The sequence below is a fragment of the Nanorana parkeri genome, unplaced genomic scaffold, assembly GCF_000935625.1.
Source record: "Nanorana parkeri isolate BGI_ZX_2015 unplaced genomic scaffold, ASM93562v1 scaffold577, whole genome shotgun sequence".
Classification (NCBI taxonomy): Eukaryota; Metazoa; Chordata; class Amphibia; order Anura; family Dicroglossidae; genus Nanorana; species Nanorana parkeri.
The window spans coordinates 58809-81274 of NW_017306845.1; the positions used below are offsets into that span (position 1 = coordinate 58809).

The following is a 22466-nucleotide window of genomic DNA, read 5'->3' on the forward strand; positions in this document are numbered from 1 at the left end:
CATGTAATTCACAAATCAGGTATTACTTTGATTTGCCATGTGTTATATGCCTTGCTTAACACACATTCATTATATCCTACTTGCTCATGCTCTTATACTATTCTAAACCATGCAAAATAAAAGACAGGATAGAAAAACAAAGGATAGGGAGTGGACTGCTGCTGTATGTCTCTCTATGTATAAAAAATATTATGCACAGGCTTATCTCAAAGAACTGTCTCCACAGAGGTTACTTAGTGCAGGATTTGTTACTAAAGTCATGCACTAATGTAGAAATATCCCACTATTGTCAACAGAATGTGAAGAGTGATCATCACTGGGGCAGTTAACTCTTTGCGCACACACACACACACTGAAGCAGCCACCATGTATTTTAACATAAACTTTCACAGAATCTGCTGTTGCAATTCTGACCTTTTAAAAGCAATGTTTGTATGACTCACTGCCACACCAAAGCAGCAATGTAAAAGAGTTTACCATACAGTAGCTTTTGTTAAAGAGGCAAATGGTTAATTCATTTCTGATTAGAGTATTAAGAGATTCAGCTTAACAATTTTTAAATATTGTTTTAATGAGTGAAAAGGAAAATGGTGCAAAATATTGAGAGAAGCAGGGTTTTACCTATTTATTGCCCTCAAATACATCATTTTGGTTCTCATTTTCAATTGAAATGCCTACATCAATGACAGCAATAATATGCAAACATAATTGATACAAAAGCAAAACCTTGCACTTTAATCCAGTGCTTTTGCAGTGACGCCTACAAGTTAATGCAGATGAGTGAATGTAGTTCTTCTTCAATTCATTAGTTACTGTATGTCCACCTACACAATCATAAAACAAACCTAGATTTCTGAAAACTGTACTTAATACAATGCAGTTCCTTTAACTGCTTTAATTGCACATTAAGGGGTAAAATGTTATTAGACCATATTGTAGCTTTTAACTAGGGAAACATTTTTTTGAGGAAAAGTAGACTTTTAACACTACGCTTTTAGATACATTTTTCCATGTTTTGGCTAATAATTCACAGAAATGGAACACATATAATATTTACCTAAAATGTAAAAGTTTATGCTTTTTTGTATCTTGTTTGTTGAAGAGTTCTTAAAGTAGAACTATGGGCAAAATAAAAAACAGCATACTGTATATAATATAGTCTGCCACTAGCATTAACACAGCAGTTATTATTTTTCTGAGTTCTTACCTCCTCCCCCATAACAATAGTAATAAAAAAAACAAATAAAAATAACACATATAAAAACATTAATAAAATTGACCCCAAACCATTATAGTTTCCTCTTAAACAGAATGATAAATGAAAGTCTATTTAAAGCCAAAACAAAATTATAGTGTCTGTATTCGTTTTTTTTCAGGCTTTTTTTCTTTATTTTCACCTAATAATCCAGCACGTTAGTCTGTTATTTTTCAACTTCCTTTAACAAACAAAGAGCCTTGAGACAAACCATTTAACACTGACAGTGGTGCTTACAATGGTCAGCTTTTATTCATTTTTATGTAAAACCTTTGTCTCAAAAGGAAAAAAAATGGTTTTTGTAACTGCTTAAAATGTGTTAGCTGGATTTTGGCTTTAATTTGTTAGTTACATCCATCTAAATATGCTAGTGCATCTAACATGACTGTCTCTACAGGTAGACAATCCTGGTGCCCGAAGGTGGCTCCATTGTTCTTCAACAGTTTTGAGCCACCTGAAGGCAGGAAGTGTATTAGGGGCCAGATCACCAGGTAGAAATAAACAAGCCTTAAAAAAAGAAAACTGATGCAGCCACTTCATGTAAGGATTGGTAAGGTGCAATATATAACATTTTTGTTTTTTGGGTTTAGATATGTTTGAAGGATTTTTATTATGGATAACTGATTCTTTGTTCACTTCAAACATCTTACATGATATAGATAATCTTAAAAGAAAATGGGTCCTTAGGGCAAATTCTTACTCCATTCAGTAACTATTTACTTAGCAACAATTTTAGCATTTTAGTTGTTGATTATAGTAAGTGTAATACTGCATTCGATGCATGCAAACATTACTTAATAAAAGCAGAAAGGTTGAAGTTTAGTGATGCCCTTTATTGGGTAGTAAGATTTGTGTATCAGACATTAAAGTGCATTTCCACTTTCGCAGCCAAATTGGGATAACACCTGTTAATATTTGCTCCTCCTCACATCGTATAAGCTAAAAAAATATGTAAAAAATGCTTCTTGACGTTTAAATAGTTTTTACTTGAGTTAAGGTTTCTTGGCTTCTCAAGGCTTAAAATTTATATTTGCTTCTCCTTTGAAAAGTTAGGAGGGGGTTTGAGGGGTGAGGGGGTTAAAATATTAAAAGCCTGGCTTCTGCATTGTATGTCAATGAACTTAATGAGAGAAGCACAATCCACACATGTCAGTCCTAAGGCTTTCGATAAGGACAGATCACTGTGAAGGTGCTCAGAAAAACCTGGATTCTGACCATACTGCCTGCAGCAACAAATCATCTAAAAGGTAAGACATTTTGTAACTTTTGGTATGCTATGTGAATAGGAACACATAACAAACATATAGTGAGCTTTTCTCAAATTTGACGTCAAAAGTGGAAATACACTTTATGGTTTTTCAAAAAGCTTTTTAGCCAAAGCTTTCTTCCAGTTTTGAATAGAGTATGAAAGGGAAAAACCTGTTTATTTTTGCTGTCTTTGTCCCACTAGGGAGATTTCCCTTTACTTTCTGTCTTGGAGAAGCACCAGGAAGTGAAAGAGAATCAAAGGGGAATCCCCATTTCAGACATTTGCCACCAGAAAATCTAGAAGATTTCCAATTATTTATTGCTCTGATTACAACTATAACAAGTAGGATTTCCCCTCGCTTTATGTCTCAGTGACAATGGTCACCAGGAGGGGTGAATCTCCCTGGCTTACACTTTAAGGTATCCAATAAAGGGTACCATTTATACTCCAAAGTTCCTGCATTTATTGATGACTAAGTTACTACAGCACTCTGCCATTGCATTTTTATTTACTGTAACACTGGGAGGATAAAAGCCCAATTGAACTCTCAGTTTATTTCAGCTTAATACAATTGAGGTGCATCAGAACAAAAGGTGTTAAATATCTTACATGCTATTTTGTTTCTAAAGCAGCAGTAGACTGAGAGAAAAAAAGCCTGATAAATGTCAGCAGCTGCAGAGAGGGACCCTTGCTCTCTGGGTGGAAGCAGTGGTCTCTTTATAGAGGCCACCCACACCTGCTGATGAGTCAGAGCTTGAGCTCTGCAATGACAATGTTGGAAAGTTCGGACTCAGTAGGGGGCATGTTGGACCTCTGCAGAAAGATCACTGCTTCCCCATAGAAAGCAACTGCACTTTATATTTTGCATTTTTCTAATAGTTACAGTGGAGTATGTACAATCTAATAAACCAAAGACAGCTGAAGGTCAAAGATATATTTAAGCTAATTTCACACAGTATTTCAAAGTCAATATCACACAGTTTTTCAGCAAAACATGTTAGACTGTCTACAATGTCATGCATCAATACACTAAGAATTGATCAAAAACAGACTCATACATTTCTGTAGCGAATGCAACTTTTCATTATTGTGCTTACTCATCAATCTCATACGTAATCAATAAATGAATTATTTCAACTCAACATAAAAAGCTAAGCTCTATAAAACAATCTACAAACAAATGTTGTAATATTACATTTCGTAACCATAACAATACACTGCAGACACTTTTTTAGGCATTAAATCAAGAATTATCAGAAACATTTATTACTTGATATGTGCAATATTATCAGCACCAAAAAGGCAATGCAACTGAACTTAAAGTGAAACTTGGCTATAACAATGAATATCCTGGAATTTTAAAAATAATTTCACTATTTCATATATGCATATTCTAAAATAGTTTGTATTTTCATTTTTTATTATTTCTTAGAATATTCAAGTAAAATGCCAGCTTTTCTTTCTTATTGGGAAATGTTTTAATTTACAATATTGTAACTCTGATATTTCTTTTTCGTTAGAATCTGGCTAAATGTATGCTGTATATATTTTGACATGCTCATTCATAGACATGAAAAACACTCTCCATATGGCTATTCCAGACCAATCTTCCTGTCCATAAGCAGCCTCAGACCATACTAGTCAATAGATCTCTGAGAAAGCAATCAAGGCAGATAGAATAACTGATTGCCTTTGTTTCCCCTTTAAATATCTGTCACATTCTGCATTTTATGGGCTGCACCCCCACCCCCCCCACATAACCATTAACAGAAGTTCACATGTGACACACGTGTTACTAGGGGATTAAAAATACAAATGTAATTTAGCCTTAGCCAGTGTGATCATGAAAACAAGGTAATTGTGTATGTGATTCTTTAAAATGCTTTTATTATTGTCTATATTTGCAGTCATGTAAGCAGATAGATAGCTTATTTGTTTAAAAAAACACACACTTTAATTAGTATAAAAATTCTGGAAAGTTCCTACTTTACTATAGTTAATGGATTTACAAGGCCATCATTAGTGATTTAAAAAAGCTATTTAAAGGGTGATTCCACTTACCCAGGCAAATTTTGGAAAATGGAATTACCGCCACCAATCTGCCCCCTTTCCCCCGCCATTGCTCTTACCTTCAACCAAACGCTCCTTCCCCTCCATGACTGCCAGTGAACTATCCATACTCTGTACACAGCAGCACAGCCCTGCGCTCAATATTTCAAATTTTGCTTACACATGAGAAGAACTCATTGGTCAGAGCAGTCACCTGACCGTGCTGACCAAAGAGAAGTGCTTCTGACCGCACTGACCAATAAGTGCTTGTCAATTGTATGCGGAATTTAAAATACCAATAAAGGGTTGCGCTGCTGTGTACGCAGTAAGTATAGTACACGGGCAGCCACAGAGGGGGAAGAGTCAAAGGTAAAAGCAGCACCAGGGGAAGAGGGGCAGATTGGCAGCATTAATTTCATTTTGACAAATTCACCTGGGAAAGCATTTTCAGTTTAGAAAAATTGTGTTTCTCCAAACTAGTAATATAAAATACTATTCCAAAATGACATTTTAAAAGACATTTTAAATACATAAATGGCTTTCAGTGCAAGCATCACCAAACGTCTACAGTTATGTACAACACTGCACCCTTCATAACTAAGATTTCCTTTTTTACATTAATTTCACTATCTTATTACAGTAATCTATGATAGTGCACACTCTTTTATCATTATTTGCATATTTCAAGATCTTAATTTCTGTATACGTTCGAAAAAAGTAATTGTAATCCACACTACAAAAATACAATAGTATTAATAATATAAAGGCATGGTTATGTAGAATATGCCCAGAAGATATGTCCAAAGGTAATCATGGCTTTTTCTCCAGGTAGCAGAAAGACATTAAAGTGGATTATCCTCTTTGGTTTCAAAGTTTCAAATGAAATACAACAGCAGCTCAAACATTGGTTCCTTAGCTATTTCCTCTTCTACCAGACTCTACATGAATTATTTCCGCGGTTCATAAATGTGTTTTCTTGACAATTGAAGGCTTTATGAAATTCTTCAAAATTACTCATTGCACCAATTACTCTGGAGAACAAAAAATACAAGTTTTTGTCAGCATTGAATTGTCTTTGGATTATATACAATATTTTTTTTTTCATGACAACTGGCAAATACAGGCAGTCCCCAAGTTACGAACAAGATAGGGACTGTAGGTTTGTTCTTAAGTTGAGTTTGTATGTAAGTTGGAACAGATACATTTTTTAAGTGTATCTCCAGCCAAAAATGTTTTCGTTTTGGATAGCATAGGGAAGGGTTAACCCCCTGTAAAGTTTGTTTTGCTGTGTGTGCCCCTGTTCAGAAGATTTCACCTCACTTTCTGTTCCTGTGACAATTGGATTTTTAAAATTATTGGTTGTCGTAGAAACAAGGATTGCTGATAAAGCTTCAGTGGAGACACCTTTTTTCCCATGATCATTCTTACAGGAGTGAATTTCCCTTCTTAGGGGTAAATTTCTTTTCACTTCCTGTTGTCTCAAGGACAGGAAGTGAGATTAAATCTTTCTGATGAGGATACAGACAGCAGTAAAAACCTCACAGTGACTCGGAAGAAGAGGTGGGCACCCCTCGTCTGCACGTCTAACAAGAGCCAACTTCCTGTAATGTTTGTACAGTACTACAAACCAGACCCAAAAAGGCGGGCACTCCTCGTCAGCACGAGCGCGGTAGCATTACAATTACCCCTGCTGTACAGTAATACCCTTCGTTTGTAAGTAGGAGTCGTATCTAAGTCGGATGTATGTAACTTGGTTACTGCCTGTATCCAAAATTTGTATTAATCTTACATACAGTATTTTCAGATACACCTGTCACACAAAAAATCTTACAGGATATCTAGCTGCTCATAATTTTTTCAGTACTTACCACAAGCACTGCTGCCACCCTAAAACCTTGGCCACCCTAAAGAGTGAGCTTAGACAAGTACTGACTAAAGTGTTAAAGGTTGGCCTGTTCAATCCCAGTTGCTGAGCTTCCCAGTTGGCTGTGCATCATATTTATGAGGAAGTGTCCAGGCTGGCTGATCAGTGAGCTTAAGTTTCAGGAGACCCATGGTGGCACTTTTATAAGCATCACCAGATAAGTGCACTTCAGCCATGTGCTCAGATGAACTTTTTTTGCATGTACATAGACAAAAATTTACAAAAACACCAAAAAAGGTTAAAAGAAAAACAAAAATCAGACTCAGTAGGCCACTTTTCTGCCATTACTCTTCTTTAATTACCATTAAACACTTTATACATAATAAAGTAGCACACTTTGACAATAAATGTATTTATTTTTATATTGTTTGCATTACAGCTGAACTCCAGGCAGATATAAAATATACAAATGAAAGCCTTCCCCCCACCACTGAGCATTCCATTCCCTGACAGCACAGGAACCAATTCCACCTCCCCCACCTGGGACGACATTGACACAGGCAGCAATTTGCCCAGGGATAGCCCTGCGCCTGCCCTTCCAGAAAGAGCTGTACAAACCTCATAACCAGATCGACAGAAATACAAATGCTTTGGCAGGTAAAACAACTCCCTCATATACATGTTATCTGTGTGTTTAGCAGTTTTTTCGGGAATTTAAACACTATGGGGGTGATTTACTAACCTAAACACACGCACACACTAGGTGCGTGTGATTTTTACACAGCAAAACGTATTTATCAACCAAAAAGTCTCTAAAAGCATATTTCCACTAATGCCATATATGGAAAAATCATGCACATGATGCATATGTAATGCTGCTTCACAGTTTAGACAAAAATGGTTAGCTCATGCATTTAGATTCCTGCATTCATCAACGCAAGCAACCCAATGTAGAGCTAATTTACACAACATCACCTTACAATTCATGCAGGGCTTTGCACAACACACCTGCTGGGTGTGTACACACTACAAAGGTGTCTAGATTCCACCAATAGATCATACTGGGAGGGAACACACTACAGAGGTGTATACTTGTTTGTGGCGTGTTTATAAGGTTAGTAAATCAACCCCTATGGGTACATTTGTTGAAGTATAGGTGTGTGTTTATAAACACTGCCTGAACAAAACAAAAAAAAGTCACACTCTAATTTTTAGTTGCACCGCCTTTATCTTTGATTATGACATGCATTTGCCTGGGCATCATTTCCATAAGGTTATGCAATGTCACAATATTTATTTCTGTCCAGAGCTGCAGTCATTTTTTACCAAAATCTTGTAGTGATGATGGAGGAGTCGGACCACTATGTTAAAGGAGATCTATGAGGTGAGTGATTTCCACTCATCCTCATAGTTAGAGCCGACCTGTGACAAAGAAGCTGTCACAGGTCGGCTCTATTGATCGGGAAGTGAGCAGAAACATGCACGATCGTCTCCGTGCAGTGAGCGGTGACTGTCAGTCACCGCTGCGCCCTCAGGGATTCTCCTACTTCCCACACCAATCCTCCAGCGTTGAGTGGAGGAATGGATGGGGGAGGGGTGGGCACAGCTGGCTTTGCCTCTAGATAGGCAGAGCCAGCTGTCACTCACGCAGCTGGGTGCATCTTGACAGTAATGTCAGGATCTGGCACGGCTGCGGCGCTCACAGTATATCACAGGCAACAGCCCACAATATACTGAGCTATGGGTCATGGGAGGATGCTAGTATATGTCCTCCCTTGACCCTAAAGAGAACTATGGGGAAAAACACTTACCCCAATGTTTTCTTTTAGGTCTTCTCCAGCACATGCCAAAGTTTCAAGCCCAAAGGGGTTAAGGTCTGGACTCTGTGGTGGCCATTCCATGTGTGAAAAACATGGATTCATGTTCACAATTAGAGCCCAAGGAATCCTGGCATTGCCATCTTGGAATATGCCCATGCCATCAGGAAAGAAAAAATAAATTGCTGGAAAAACCTGGTCATTCAGTCTATACAAGTAGGCAGCTGACCTCATTTTTTGGGCACATAACGTTGCTGAACCTAGACCTATTATCCAATGGAAGGCTCTGACCTATTTTTTTTAGATAGATAGATAGATAGATACATAGATAGATAGATAGATAGATAGATAGATAGATAGATAGATAGATAGATAGATAGATTTTTATAATTCTGTATATATACATATTTAATAAACTCAATAAGTTAGAATAACCTACCGAAACTGTGGTGGGCTATGTACACCACTTATTATCTGCTCTCTTGCTGCTTCATGGCGAAAAGTATTACACCTCACCTAAAAAAAAAAGAAACAAAAACAGAAAACTATCTTAATTTAATGTTGCTTCACACATTGACCTACACAAATAAAATGACTTACATGCATCATTAAAAAATAAAACCAGACAGCAAAGATGCCAAATTTAAGCTGGCCATACACTGATAGATTTTCATAAAATGTTCATACAAAGAAATCTCATCAGAACATTCATTAATGCCCTCAGAAATTATGTTGTTGACATGATGTTGTTTGAAATTTGTTTTGATGTTACCATTTTACCATTTCTGAAAAGAAAACCACACTCTGAGAATAACCTTTGAGAACAATGTTCCGTTCCTACTCTTACTTTCGTCACTATGGTGGAAAACAATTGTCGATTTGACCCCAATAACTATTACAAAATCAAAATGGCAAAATTAAAATGGCACTTTCAGATAATCTGACACATGGGGGGTGATTTACTAACCTAAACACACACACGCACCAGGTGCGTGTGCATTTTTACACAGCAAAACTTATTTATCAACCAAATACGAGCAACGTGTCACATTTTCACGCCATTATGGCACGTTTTTATGTATTTACGTGCGTGCACGTCATGTAGCATGCGCCATAGGTTACACACCGCTCTAATAGCGGCATGCAAGTCTCTAAAAGCATATTTCCACTAATGCCATATATGGAAAAATCATGCACATGATGCATATATAATGCTGCTTCACAGTTTAGACAAAAATGGTTAGCTCATGCATTTACATTCCTGCATTCATCAACGCAAGCAACACAACGTAGAGCTAATTTACACAACATCACCTTGCAATTCATGCAGGGCTTTGCACAACACACCTGCTGGGTGTGTACACACTACAAAGGTGTCTAGATTCCACCAATAGATCATGCTGGGAGGGAACACACTACAGAGGTGTATACTTGTTCGTGGCGTGTTTTATAAGGTTAGTAAATCAACCCAATGAACTTTGATTTTCCGATTCAGCAAAGCAGAAAACCCTGTTTTAATATGTTTCTATTTGTTATTCAGAAATGTAGTCTCATGCCCCATCATTTAGATCCTATACCCCAAGATGTATGGATATCATTGGTTAGGAAACCCCTGTTCTAAAGGACCCATTGTATTTCAGTGGTGGGACTAATTTAAGAGTCTTTTCTCAAAGAGAGATCCATTCAAATAGAACATAGGGAAACTAATTTAGTACCATACAAGCAACAGCAAGAGGTGGTCATACTGGGGAAGGCAGTACATGTACTGCTTAATTCCTAATTCAGTACTGGCAGGAAGTCTTACATGAGCATAGCTTAAGAAAAAAAGTTGGTTATTATTAAGATCTAATCCAGGAAGGAGCATTTCTTCTTTTCCATCTCTTTTCTCTGCAATCCATTTTCTGTATGCCTGAAAAATTTAAAAAATAATTTGCAGTTAACAACTCAAGTGTAAATTACTTTGTTCAAAAACATTTTTAGGGAAAAGACAACATGTCTTTGGCTATCACCTGACTGGAATAATTTAACTGGTGTTTATCAGCCTGATGAGCATATCAAAGGCTAAACAGATAATAAAAACATAACATTTAGCATGACTTTCCAGTGAATGTATTTTCAACATTAGATTGACTGTGTCATTTGTCCCAAGACTCAAAATGGTCAAAATTATTTTGGTATATTTATGTTTTGTAAACACTACCAAAGTACTATATGTCCATTACTTAAAGTATATGTCAAGCTTAAAAATATATGTATCTGACTAGTTCCTTTGTAATCTGTTAGATTTACCATCACAAGTGTTCTCTATTTAATAACTTTAAAAAAAAAAATCTTGTCACAAAACGTGCCACTACTTTCTGACTTTAAATACTGCCAGAAAGCTGGATTATTTGTGCAAAGCACCTGATGCAGATTGTGTTGCTTTATGAGATTGCTAACGTGCACTGTCCAGAGTATTGCTGCATGTTGGCTGCAGACTGAACTCCATTGCCCAGAGTACTGTAGATGACAGTGGCTGTTCCTGAACCCATGAGAGAGACTATGATTGTTACAAACACTTCATGGGGGGAACTTGATACGGCAGTTAGACGCCAGCTTGAGGGGGGGGAGGGGTGTCAGACTGAGGGGTAGCGCCTATTGTCTGGCCTTCGAGGGACCAAGCTGGGCCAATGAGTGTGGAGCGAGACCTGATGGCCAACCATGATTATATACTGTGTGTGTATATATATGATATATATGATAGCCCAAGGTACTGTCCAATTGCCCAAAGTGGGATCTCCACCTGGAGATTGAGCACTCCTACAAGGGACTTTGGGTCCCAATGCCAGCCAGCAGTAAGCTGGGTCTACTGGCTCGTGGTATCGCGAGGGATCAATCAAGACTCATACACACAGATTGAAGTACAGTTTCTATGCCAGAGCTGTACTATCCATTACTCTATGAAATACAAAGTTACTTGAATCTTAATGAACCTACGTATTTTATGTTTTATATTTTTTATAGGTTTAGAACATGTGTAGCTATATAGGTACTTATGTACAGTATATGTATGTGAATATGTATACATGTATTGATTGCTGTTGTCAGAGAGCCACCATGTAAAGATATGCTGTACTGAACACTAAGATAATTAAAAAAAGAAATAAAAATAACAATATAAATGTCCATATTTGTTAATTCATATAATGAAATATTTACTGGTATATATTTAGCACATGTTGCATGTTTATTGTATATGTATATTTTTGATGAAACCTGACAAAATAAACATATTTAATCTTTCTTTAAATGTAAATTAGTCATAATAATTTCTCATACCTGAAAAGATTCTCTTATTCCTCCATTATCTGCAATATTTTCTGCTAACGTTTTTGGCCCTTTTACCTTAAAAAAAACAAACAAGATAAGCAATGTTAATTAATAATAGTTCATGCTGTACATTTGTATAAATCACTACAATGTTTTCGAAATCTTGAAACACTGTATATGACAGTGCATATCCTTCCTGTAGATTTTGTAAAGAAAACACCATGTATTGTTTGCAGGAAAGTGGGAAAATGTTCTTAATCTAATATCAGCTACTAGTTGCAGGCTCTTTTACAAGCTCTACTGCCATGTGGGAGAGGTCAGTGAACCCTGACTCTCTTAGAGGGTAAGTTTGGATGGCACTAAAGAAGATGTGCATAAGAAAGGCAGGAAAGAAATTAATTTTTAGACTGTGTCAAAACATCCAATACAGGTAATGCATTGTGGCAGCAGTGTATGTGAGTGATAACTTTTAAATGCATAACACATGCTTGGATCTAGCAAAGGTTATGATACTGGGACATGGCTGGTCAAAGTCTGCAAAACAAAAGCTTACTGAATAAATGCCATAGAGTATTAACATATGAATGGACTTTAGCAAGTGGGAACTAAACTGGCAATACTTCTAAACTGCAAACACACTGTGGTGCCTACAGGATCTTAAGATAATTTTCAAAATAAATCCCCATGCCTTTGTTGGGTCCATATACAGTATTTCAGGAATTGTATGCTAGGCTCTGGTTTCTGTCCGTGTTGGCAAGTACAACTAAAGGCTATATGATAGTCTAAAGAAGTACCAAATTCATTTAGTATGGGATGCACAAGCCTCAATATGTAAACAAACTTCCTTTACCTTCTCTTACTGACCAAATTCATCCATTTGTGTCTTAAATGTTCCCATTCCCAGACTCTGCAGTTTACAGTGGGGGGTTTCAACAACAAAGACAATGTTGTCAATCCACAAAGCAGTAAGCAGGACTATGTGTAGCAAGGTGCTGACTGACAAACTACATGCTTGTGAATCAGCAGTGAAAAATTCTAATATCCATGCCCCCTGCAACATTTTTCATACCCCTGTAATGCAAGTAGGCACAGCCTACATGAGAGTGGGAACTCTGCACCAAATTCAGGAGAAGTGAGCATTGTTGCCACACCATCAAAATAAGCTGCATTAAGTGGATCTCACTGGCAGACTCAACAGGTAACTATTACTTTGTAAAAAGTCTTGGGAGACTAGGAGAAAACTGGAAGAGCAAGTGCTCTTATAATTAAGTGCTGCAACATTTTTAAAAGGAGGATATATATATATATATAACAATCCAATGTTAGAGCATTTAATGTCTCTTGGTGCTTTGACAATGGACTATTGGATGATGAATATATGAGTATAGAGTAGGCTGAAGTATGGGAAAAGGGCAGGGCTTAGTGCTGACATGGTTAGTAGTCAAGGCCAAATATATAGCCTAGGCCTGGAGCACAGGGGCACCCATTTTTACAGACTATTAAACCAGTTATAAGAACCTGTCAAGTACATGAGCTGAGCTGTTGGAGGGACACAGCAGGTCCACCCACTTTAGGTTAAGTGAGGAGGAAAAAGACAGTTATTTTTTATAAAAAATTACTTTATATGTTTTTAACGTCACAGTCATAACCACGCTTATGGGTAGTAAAATATATTTAAGATAAGACATAAATTCTTATACTGCCATTGGTATTTTTTATGCAAATTCTTTGAGGAGAATTTATCAAAACTGTTTTAGACTGCTTTCCAATTTAATCTAAACATGCCTGGGCAAAGTTTATTTAAAAAAATGTTTTTTCTCCTACAGTTTATATTGCAGCTAATTTTCCTCAAAGTGTATGTCTAGGCAAAACTTTTTATTTGTGTAGTAGGGTTTGATCCCATGTTGGGTTTGTATTGCTATTCAGGACGCTATTAAAAAGATTTCCTCTCACTTCCTATTCTGCTGACAACAGGTTCACTAGACAGGAAGTGAGCAACTCACCAATGGCAACACAGACAAGAATAATAATATGTGTTTTTTGTAGAGATGGGGAAGGCTAGAACCCATGTCAACATTTTATTGTGGTCTGCATTCCTGTCGCAGATTTTCCCTTATTTCCTCTCTAGTGAAACCAATCAGTGAAAAAGGAAGCAAGAAAACATCTCTACTGGAGTTCTGAATAGCAGTAACAGAGGTTCTAACCTTTCTGCATTCTATACAGAACTTAAAAAAAATGTTTTGGCTGTACATACATTTTACCATTCAATGTTGTTTTATGTTAGCTTCACCATTCATTTAAATAGGTGCATTCTGTTAGAGGGGCTTTTTTTTAAGACTTACATGCATGCCAGCTTCTTTCCAGTAATAATCATTGTACTGTTCAACAATACATTTTGTTCTCTCTTTGAACCTCTCTTCAGATTCTGTGGTCCACCATGGATGTAAATTCCCATCTTTGTCATACTTGCGACCTATATATTATACATAAATGCATAAATTATTTTTAATAAACAAGACTTAACGTGACATTAAACCCTCAGATTTTTTAACATAAAACAATACTGTAATGTGCGCCTTACTGTAATCCATGGTAGTTTCCCGTCTCTTTGATGCTCTTCCTTTTAAATCTGTATCTGTTCTCATGCTTGGAGAGAACTTAACTTTTCAGCAGACTGCCTTGTCTCAAACGGTGTCTGTGTATATGTTTCTATAGGCTGTAACCTGAGCCAGCACTACAGGAAGAGGCCCTGAGCTGAAAAGGGAAGTTCTCTCCAAGCATGAGAAAAGATACAGATTTAAAAGGAAGAGCATCAAATAGAAGGGAAACAACCATGGATTACAGTAAGGCACACATTACAGTATTGTTTTATGTTAAAAAATCTGAGGGTTTAATGTCACTTTAAAGTACTAAAACCTTTTTTTTTTTTATCATGAACACATCAGTATAGATTGAATTAGAATATTACAATAGATTAATCATCAACAAAGTCCTGAAAAACATTTTAATCTTTTTTCAAACACATCCTCCTGCTTCATTTGTGCAGCTTCCTGAACATCCAGTTAGAAAGCGCAAACTTGTAACCTCATCACTAGTCAACCCTTCCTTCGTAGCATTTGGCCAATGTGAGGGTGCTATCTGAGTCAACATATGCAGGCCAGACTACACACACAAGACAAGCCTCTACTCCTCCTTCAAGGTAAGTGAATGACATCAGCTTCCAAAGCAGCACCTCAGGAGCCACTGTCAATCACTTCCCTTGGAGTAGGAGCAGAGGCGTGTCTTCTGTGTTTCCTACTCTTGGGTCCTGGTGCATGTTGCTGCAGGCAGCATCCTCATTTATGTGTAATGCTATTTTTAGATACACTTTAAATGGTTCTATTTTTATGTTTCTATGATAGCATGCACCTCACAGTTCAGCTCACAGTGATGAACAGATCAAAGTCCGTGGATGCCTTTGAAAAGGCTCATTTAGAACAGCAGAATTGAGGGAAGGAAGGGCTGGAATACCCAACAATAGCGACTTGTTTTCTAGCTAGCAATCCCTGCATGCATCTCCAACTTCACCCACTCTCACAGCAGGCCGAAGCAGCACTATCGCAACAGAGGTTGCTGTGCCTTCTCTGTACCAGATAGTGATTGCAGCTTGGACCAGTGGGGGTTCAGGTGGTACTCCAGTGCTCCCAGTGAATCCATAATAGTAGCCCGGTCAACATGGGTTAGGTTCTTCTTACGTATTGAAAAGATTCCAGTAGCACATGGTAGGCCCTGGGGGCCTAAGCCCTCAGGCCTGGGAGAAGCCCAGGTCTTAGCAGCAGGACTTCAGTCCTAAGAACCGTCCCATTGAGTATGCTCAGTTGTTTTAGTGTAGCCAAACCCAGGCCACTGATGACCAGATCAGCAGTGATTGGCTAACTAACAAAAGTCAAGGCTGAACATGAAGTATCCCTGACACAGACACTGAATTATCAGAAATGGCAGAACCAGCACATGATGATATTCCAAAGAAAATCAAACTTTATTCCACATGCATCTGTACAAAAAACAAACGCTGACGCATTTCTGCCTTACTTGGCCTTAGACATAGCTGTAACTAAGGTCGAATAACACAGAAACGCTTCAGCAGTTGTTTTTAGTAAAGATGCATTTGGAATAAAGTTTGATTTTCTTTGAAAGATCATCGTGTGCTGGTTGGCAGTTTTTGAGACAATCACTCCGGGAGAGGGTTATCCATGCACCAAACTTGGATTGCAAGGATGCATGACAGGGGTGAGCTGTGCGCTTTGTGTTTCTAGACTGAACCAGCACAGTCTGGCAGATGACACAGCATAGACAGCCACTGAGCACATCCTACTGGCGGAAAATAGTAACTGCACATAACCCAAAAAATACACTGTTGATTCATGGAACTCTACATATGCCAAATTTTATGAATGAATGGGATACAATGTAAGTGTTGAATAAAGCAGCATACAATGTAGGTGTTGACATCTGCTGCTGAAAAGTATTAAAACAATGTAGGGTTTATTACTACCTAAAGGCTGAACATTAGGTACACAGCGAAATACACAATTGCAATACATATATGGAAACCATTCTGCTTTGCATTTCTGTCCACCATCCCTGATGGTTATACAACCCTGCAATACAGCAGAGCCACGTTGGTGACTTGACTTTTGTCTACTGCAGTCAGAGTTGCACAACCTGTCAGCTTCTTGCTCCCAGCCTGTGATTGATAGTGAGGGAGCAGAAGCAGACAGATGTGTCATCACCGTGCTTTCTTCTCCTGTCAGCATGTTCCTTTTCAACACAAATGCATGCAGCACACCTGATTGTCTCCTACTATTGTCCTTTCCTCTTCTAATTTGGGTATCACTATACAGAAGATTACAATTGGCTGACAAAAAGTCAAATGCTGGTTCTTATTTGTATGTATGATATGTAATTTTTTATATCTGTTTGGAGCTGAGTTTTAAACAAATTATGATGATGATGATAATAATAATAATAATTAATAATAACAATAATAATAAACATTTTACTTATTTTTCAATTTTAATTGATGTAACCTAGGCATATATACATTCTTATTTATTTATTTTTAAATACAAAAAAGAGATACTTTGTATCAGTTTGTAACACATAGCCGGCTCACAGCTGCACACAACAGTGAGCTGCTGCCAGCTCTGTGGCTGTCCCAGCTCTGCAATCACAGTGATCAGCTATCTCTGTGATCACAGGACTGTGACCACCTAATCTGCTGTTGAGGGTTATGCTCTGACCCTGAGGGACCCATAAACAGCAGTAATTCAATGAGAGATGGTCCCTTCACAGACCAGTGCTCAATGTACCGCATGGCGGGATTATCCTGTCACCAGTCATTAGCGTACTGAACGATCGTGACGGGATTATCCCGTCATCGGTCAGGAAGGAGTTGTATTAAAGCTGTATTAAAAGCCAAAATATATGATGTGGATAATAGTTGCAAAATAATAGGCAAATTAGTGCATTCAAATATGTGCATGCTGGATTTAAAACTGCTCTATGATTTATTGGTTTCCTGAGTGACAAAGTCAGCAGAATTGATGTAGCTTTGGGGCACGTATGTTGTGTGGGTTTTACAAGTATTACTAAAGCTAACTGCCTTTTAGCTTTATAGGCTCTAACAAAGAATTAGGCCCTATGAACACAGACACAAAACAAATCTGTTTCTTACATGACTTAAGGTGTATGTAAACACTAACAGTGAAATTCTCTTATTTTCTTCCTATTGTTCTGTACATATATCACTGAAAGTGTTTGATAAATGCAAAATATAAATACCTGAAATACCAGAAATCTAGTGAGTTCCATACTTTGTATAATATTTTGACTATCCTGCACTAAAATTTCAAACATTATTATCAGCCCTATAAATGCAATAACAGATCCGCGCTCCTAGCCTCCTCTATCTATTATAAAACACTAAGCTGCTGTGCCATGGGTATAACAACCTTTAACATATACTGTTTCCAGATGCACAGTGCTATGAACACATATATTTATATAAAAACAATATGTTAGTGCAGAAACAGACGTTTCTGCGCTAACATATTATTTATATATATTTATACAGTATGTGTTCATAGCCCTGTACATTGTTATCAGCCCTGTTTAGTTCATGTGAACTACAAAAAACTTTTCACGATAAATTAAAGATGAGAAGAGAGGAAGGTTTTCTGAAGTACTAACACACTTCCTCTCCTAGAATGGCAATGCTGCTCCTCCAATGATACAGTAGCGTGAGTGAGCGCTATCACCTTTGGACAGTGAGTTACAGGCAGGATCAGTTAAACATCAAGCAAAAACAAGACTGAAACAAAGAAAACTAATGCAGCCATAACATCTATGGACTGGGAAGCTGCAATATATTACATTTATGTTTTTTGGGTTTAGGTACATTTTACAATCAGAAATAATCCAACAGCACAGAACACTTGCACCCTTTTTCCTGCTGAGGAGTCACTTCAACAGATGCATTTCAAAGCTTGCCCACGAATGAAAAATGTCAGCATCTTCACAAGGCATAAAAAAATGTGAACTCATGGCCCACAATTACTCCAATCGCACCGTAGCTGAGGGATCTGCCAAAGAAGAACATGTAAATACTGTTAAGTACAAAAAAATCTTCAACATCCTCTCTTCTGATGAATAGCTCAGCTTTCCACTGCATCATTTATTTTCTTATCAGGAACCAGCTAGGATTCAGAATTTAATTATTCATTTTCACAATGTTGCCTGGGAATATCACAGATCAAAGATGAAATGGGATCATCGGCTGCCAGTTCTAATCATTTCCCGCTGGGAAAGTTGGCAAACGTCTGACACTGATGCATGCAAATTCAGTTTTCATTATATTTTCAGGTTGGCGGTCAGTTTCCTCTTACCTTCACAGAAAACAGGAATGTTCAAAACTCTAACTATCTTGACAGTTTTGTCACTGTATTCTTTTCACTGTATCACCATTTTATCTGAGAGGTATAAACGAACAACAGTGCATCTTTCCTAGCATAATCACTTACCAGGCTGATTCCAAGATAGATAAGATCTGTTCTCATTCTTTTTCATTGCCAAGACCCACTGCAATTCCCTACAGTTTTAATGGCCTACTCAAACAATGCAGTATTGTGACTCACATGTTGTGAAAGGCTTGTACTCTTTTCCAAGGAGATATAAAATATTGGTGACTAAACAGTTTTCTTTACATTGTCATATGTGATAGGTGATTCTCATACTGGTTGCACTGGTTGCAAATACTGGGCAATGTATGAAAATGTAAATGCATTTATTCATTTAAAGAAACCTTGTCAGTTAAATAAATTCAAATGGTAGATTTCTTCAATAGAAGAGGTTGTATACTCACCTATTATATAAGAGATATAGTAGGGTGGAAAACAATTGCAACCAACAATAACGATGGTATCCCCATTCTCTTTTCAACAGTAATTTAAAAAACTATCTTTTTGAGACTTTAATGGATACCCACAAGATTGCACAATTTTTAATTTCAATAAAAGTCAAGTATAATTTTTTTAATCTTAATCTTTAAAGAAAAGAAACTTCATCCAATTCAGTAATTTTGTGATTGACTTCTTTATTAAATCTAGTTTTTTAATATAAATGTGTTCTGTAATTTCATTTAAAATTGTGAACATTGTACCAATCAAGTTGCCTTATCCCTCGCGTATCCACCCTTCTTCCTCTGCTGAGAAGGTGCAATGGGGTTGATTTACTAAAGGCAAGCAGGCTGTTCAATTTGCAAGGGAATTTGCACTTTGCAGGGGAAGTTTAATGAATGAGGTGACTTCCATCACCCAATCATTTGCAAATAAAATACTGTTTTTCTAATTTTCTTTGCACATGATTTGTTATTCTGTGCAAAGTAACATTTCCCCACATTCACTAAGGTAAGTGAAACCTTCCCCAGTTCAGTGGAAAATACCTTGCAAAGTGAACAGCCCATTTTGAATGTTTATACTGAAGAAACAGTGAAATCTGTGAAACGTGTAGAGAACATGAAACAGTTGCTATGTTCCAGCCATGTATGGATCTGATAATATTTTATTAAAAATGCTTGTATGCTGCTTATTGGTACAACATTTGATTTTTGAAATGGAATTAAAGTGAACAGAATCAAAGTCTTTTTGTGACTGGACAAGAAGAGAGGAGGGGGAAAGTAAACAACACTATCCTGCATTGTATTATAGCTGTAACCATCAGTCACAGCACTGGAAGAGCACTGTGACTAGTTGACTAGAGCACTGTGACTAGCTTGGATTAATCTGTCAAACTACAGTAGTAGTTTGACAGATTAGTAGTTTGACAGTAGCAGTACAAATTACAGCAGAGCTGTAAGGATAGGATACTACGCATTCAAGGAAACTGATTGCAGATGTGCTGTTTCCCAAAACTATTTTTTTTGTTGTAAATTCAGTTTAACCACTTTAAGACTGCCATACATATATAAAATGGTGTCCTGAAGTGGGTATACCAATAACACAGCTGCTGCATACAATCGCTTGTATGCAGCTGCCCCTCCGCCACCAGCCATCCCGGGCATCGGTTTCTCCCTTGCAGGCCTGGGGCCGGCACAGCGGGTGTCTGCACCTTGATCAGAGGGAGCTCAGCATACATCCAGTTGCTGATCTCCCCGCCGATCACTGAAAGGGGAAGCGACGTGTATTTGATCACTTCCGAGTTCAGCCTGTCATTTCTCGGGCTGCTGTTTCTTTGGAGTCATAGGTTACCTTAGGGGTCTAATAGACCCCTGATGTCTCCATAAAGAGGATCTGTCACTGTGCCTGCGCTATCATATAGGGGGATTATTAGCCCTCTATGTGATAACAATAATGTTAAGTTAAAAAAAATTAGTCACAAACATTTTTTTTCCACATATATGAAAAATTAAAAAAACACACAAAAAATCCCCCACGTATACGCACATACAAATTTAAACATGCATCGGGTGCACCTATGTGTGAAAACAACAAGTGCTCTACACATGTTAAATATCACCATGACATCGGAGTGAGAGCAAAAATTCTAGGGCCATCCCTCACTGTTAACTCTAAATTGATGAGCAGTAAGTGCTTTTAAAGCGTCACCATGGGCAATTTTGGGTACTGTAGATTTTTGCCATGTCACGGCGCACACAATTTTAAGGCTTGATGTGTTTGGTATCTATTTACCCAACACCACCCCAAAATGGGTAAATAACAAAAATGGCTATTATATTCTGCTTGTGTGCACTAAAATTCATTTTAGTGTAATTTATTCTAAAATTATTGGTTTGATAAATATTTGTGCAAATATCGTGCAACATAAAAAATTGCAACAACCATTTTTTTTATCGTACAGGGCCTTTGCTGTCACAATATATATAATTGTTTGGGGGTTTTATGAGCAACAAGCTTTACTAAATAAATGAGGTAGAGAAGCTCTAGGTTGGGCTGATTTGAACTAAGGGGGAAGATGGATTACACGCGGGAGGGAAGAGGGTGCTACTAAAAAAAGTGGACAGATAAACAATTGCTTCAGCAATGATGGTCTACCAAAAAACTTGATGGTGATGAATGCTTTACCCCCTTCTTCTTTACCCTACTTGATCAGCATTGGTGTCACATGCTTGAACCCCCAGTCATGGAACTGGCCACCATCTTGAAATCAACAGGTATATGACCATCCACAGTAGAGACGTTCCACTTTACATGTTCAAACTGGCATACTCTTATACTAAATTGATGGATACATTTTATGTTCTTTCTATTTCTCTGAAATGATGCTGAATTTTGCTATGGTTGGGAAATACAAATGGTAGACATTTTAACAAAATGGGGATAAACACTGACATTTGACTTTCCTAAAGCTGTCAAATATATCATTGTGTACTTTAATGGCATTTTCTGCTAGCAATGTAGAATGCCCACGTTGACCTGAGCTGTTTAAAGCAAAGGTTATTATTGTTAATTTTTCATAAGGTCAAAACGAAAGAGGTCAACAATTATTTTAGGTACTTAGAGAAGCCTTTATACTTAATTGGGGAGTTAGAAAATGGAAACATTAGCAACCTGTCTTCATTAAGCCTTTTACAATAAAATAGCTATATATGAAAAATGCTAAAATAAGGGATATTAAACTCTAAAGCTCCCTTTCATAAGAGCAGAAAGGCAAGGCTGTGCACATTTTCAGGAACTATTAGGCAAATAAATTGTACATCTCAGAAAGGGTTTCTAAACAAATATTTTGTAGAAAGGAAAGGTTATTTTACTGAGGCTTAGTGTTTCATCTCTGACTTTTCATGAACTCCTATAAACATTGTGCTATAACTGGCCTTTATCATTTCCCTTTCATATCTGTAAGTCATTTTATTCTATTGCTTTTAGTTTAGTTTTAGTTATTGGAATTTATAGCACATAACAACTAATCCACTGTTTGCAACCAGCTTTTGATCATAAAAATGGACTCAAGTAACCTACCACCATTCCTGCCATATATATAAAAAGATATAAAATGTTGGTGGTTGGTTGCACCTACCCGTGTTCTCTTTTTTTGTGATAAGCTAGTTGAAATCATTTGAAAATTACCATGCATATGTGCGGTATGGTAAACCAAAAAAAGATTTTACAGTCAGATTGTAACATGTGTAGCCAGGTTTGGATTTCCCACAAGGCCACCGAGGCAGGGAGGTGGCAGGGAGTAGAGGGGCAGGACAGCCACAGGCAGGTCGGTTTTTTTCTACATTTAGCCCTGCTTCGGGCAAGCAAGGCTAAATATAGAGTCGGGAAGCTGCACCTTGTTTAGTACAAGTGATCTCGGCGATGCTGCTGAGATCACTTGCAATAAGCCTGCAGGTCCGTCCCCCCCCCACCCCCCTCCATGGTCCGC

At 37.5% G+C, this 22466-nt stretch overlaps 1 protein-coding gene across 1 annotated transcript in view; it reads right to left on the reverse strand.

Annotated features, from left to right (window-relative positions):
- Nucleotides 1-5038: 5038 nt before the first annotated feature.
- PHEX (phosphate regulating endopeptidase homolog, X-linked) overlaps nt 5039-22466 on the reverse strand; it is a 145503-nt gene continuing 128075 nt past the window's right edge. The window contains exons 20-26 of the mRNA XM_018562426.1: nt 18104-18166; nt 16228-16418; nt 13886-14016; nt 11553-11618; nt 10039-10143; nt 8674-8750; nt 5039-5584 (exon numbers count right to left, since the gene is read on the reverse strand). Coding sequence (XP_018417928.1) covers nt 5482-5584; nt 8674-8750; nt 10039-10143; nt 11553-11618; nt 13886-14016; nt 16228-16418; nt 18104-18166 — 736 coding nt within the window. The 3' untranslated portion in view covers nt 5039-5481. The remainder of the gene's footprint in view (nt 5585-8673; nt 8751-10038; nt 10144-11552; nt 11619-13885; nt 14017-16227; nt 16419-18103; nt 18167-22466) is intronic.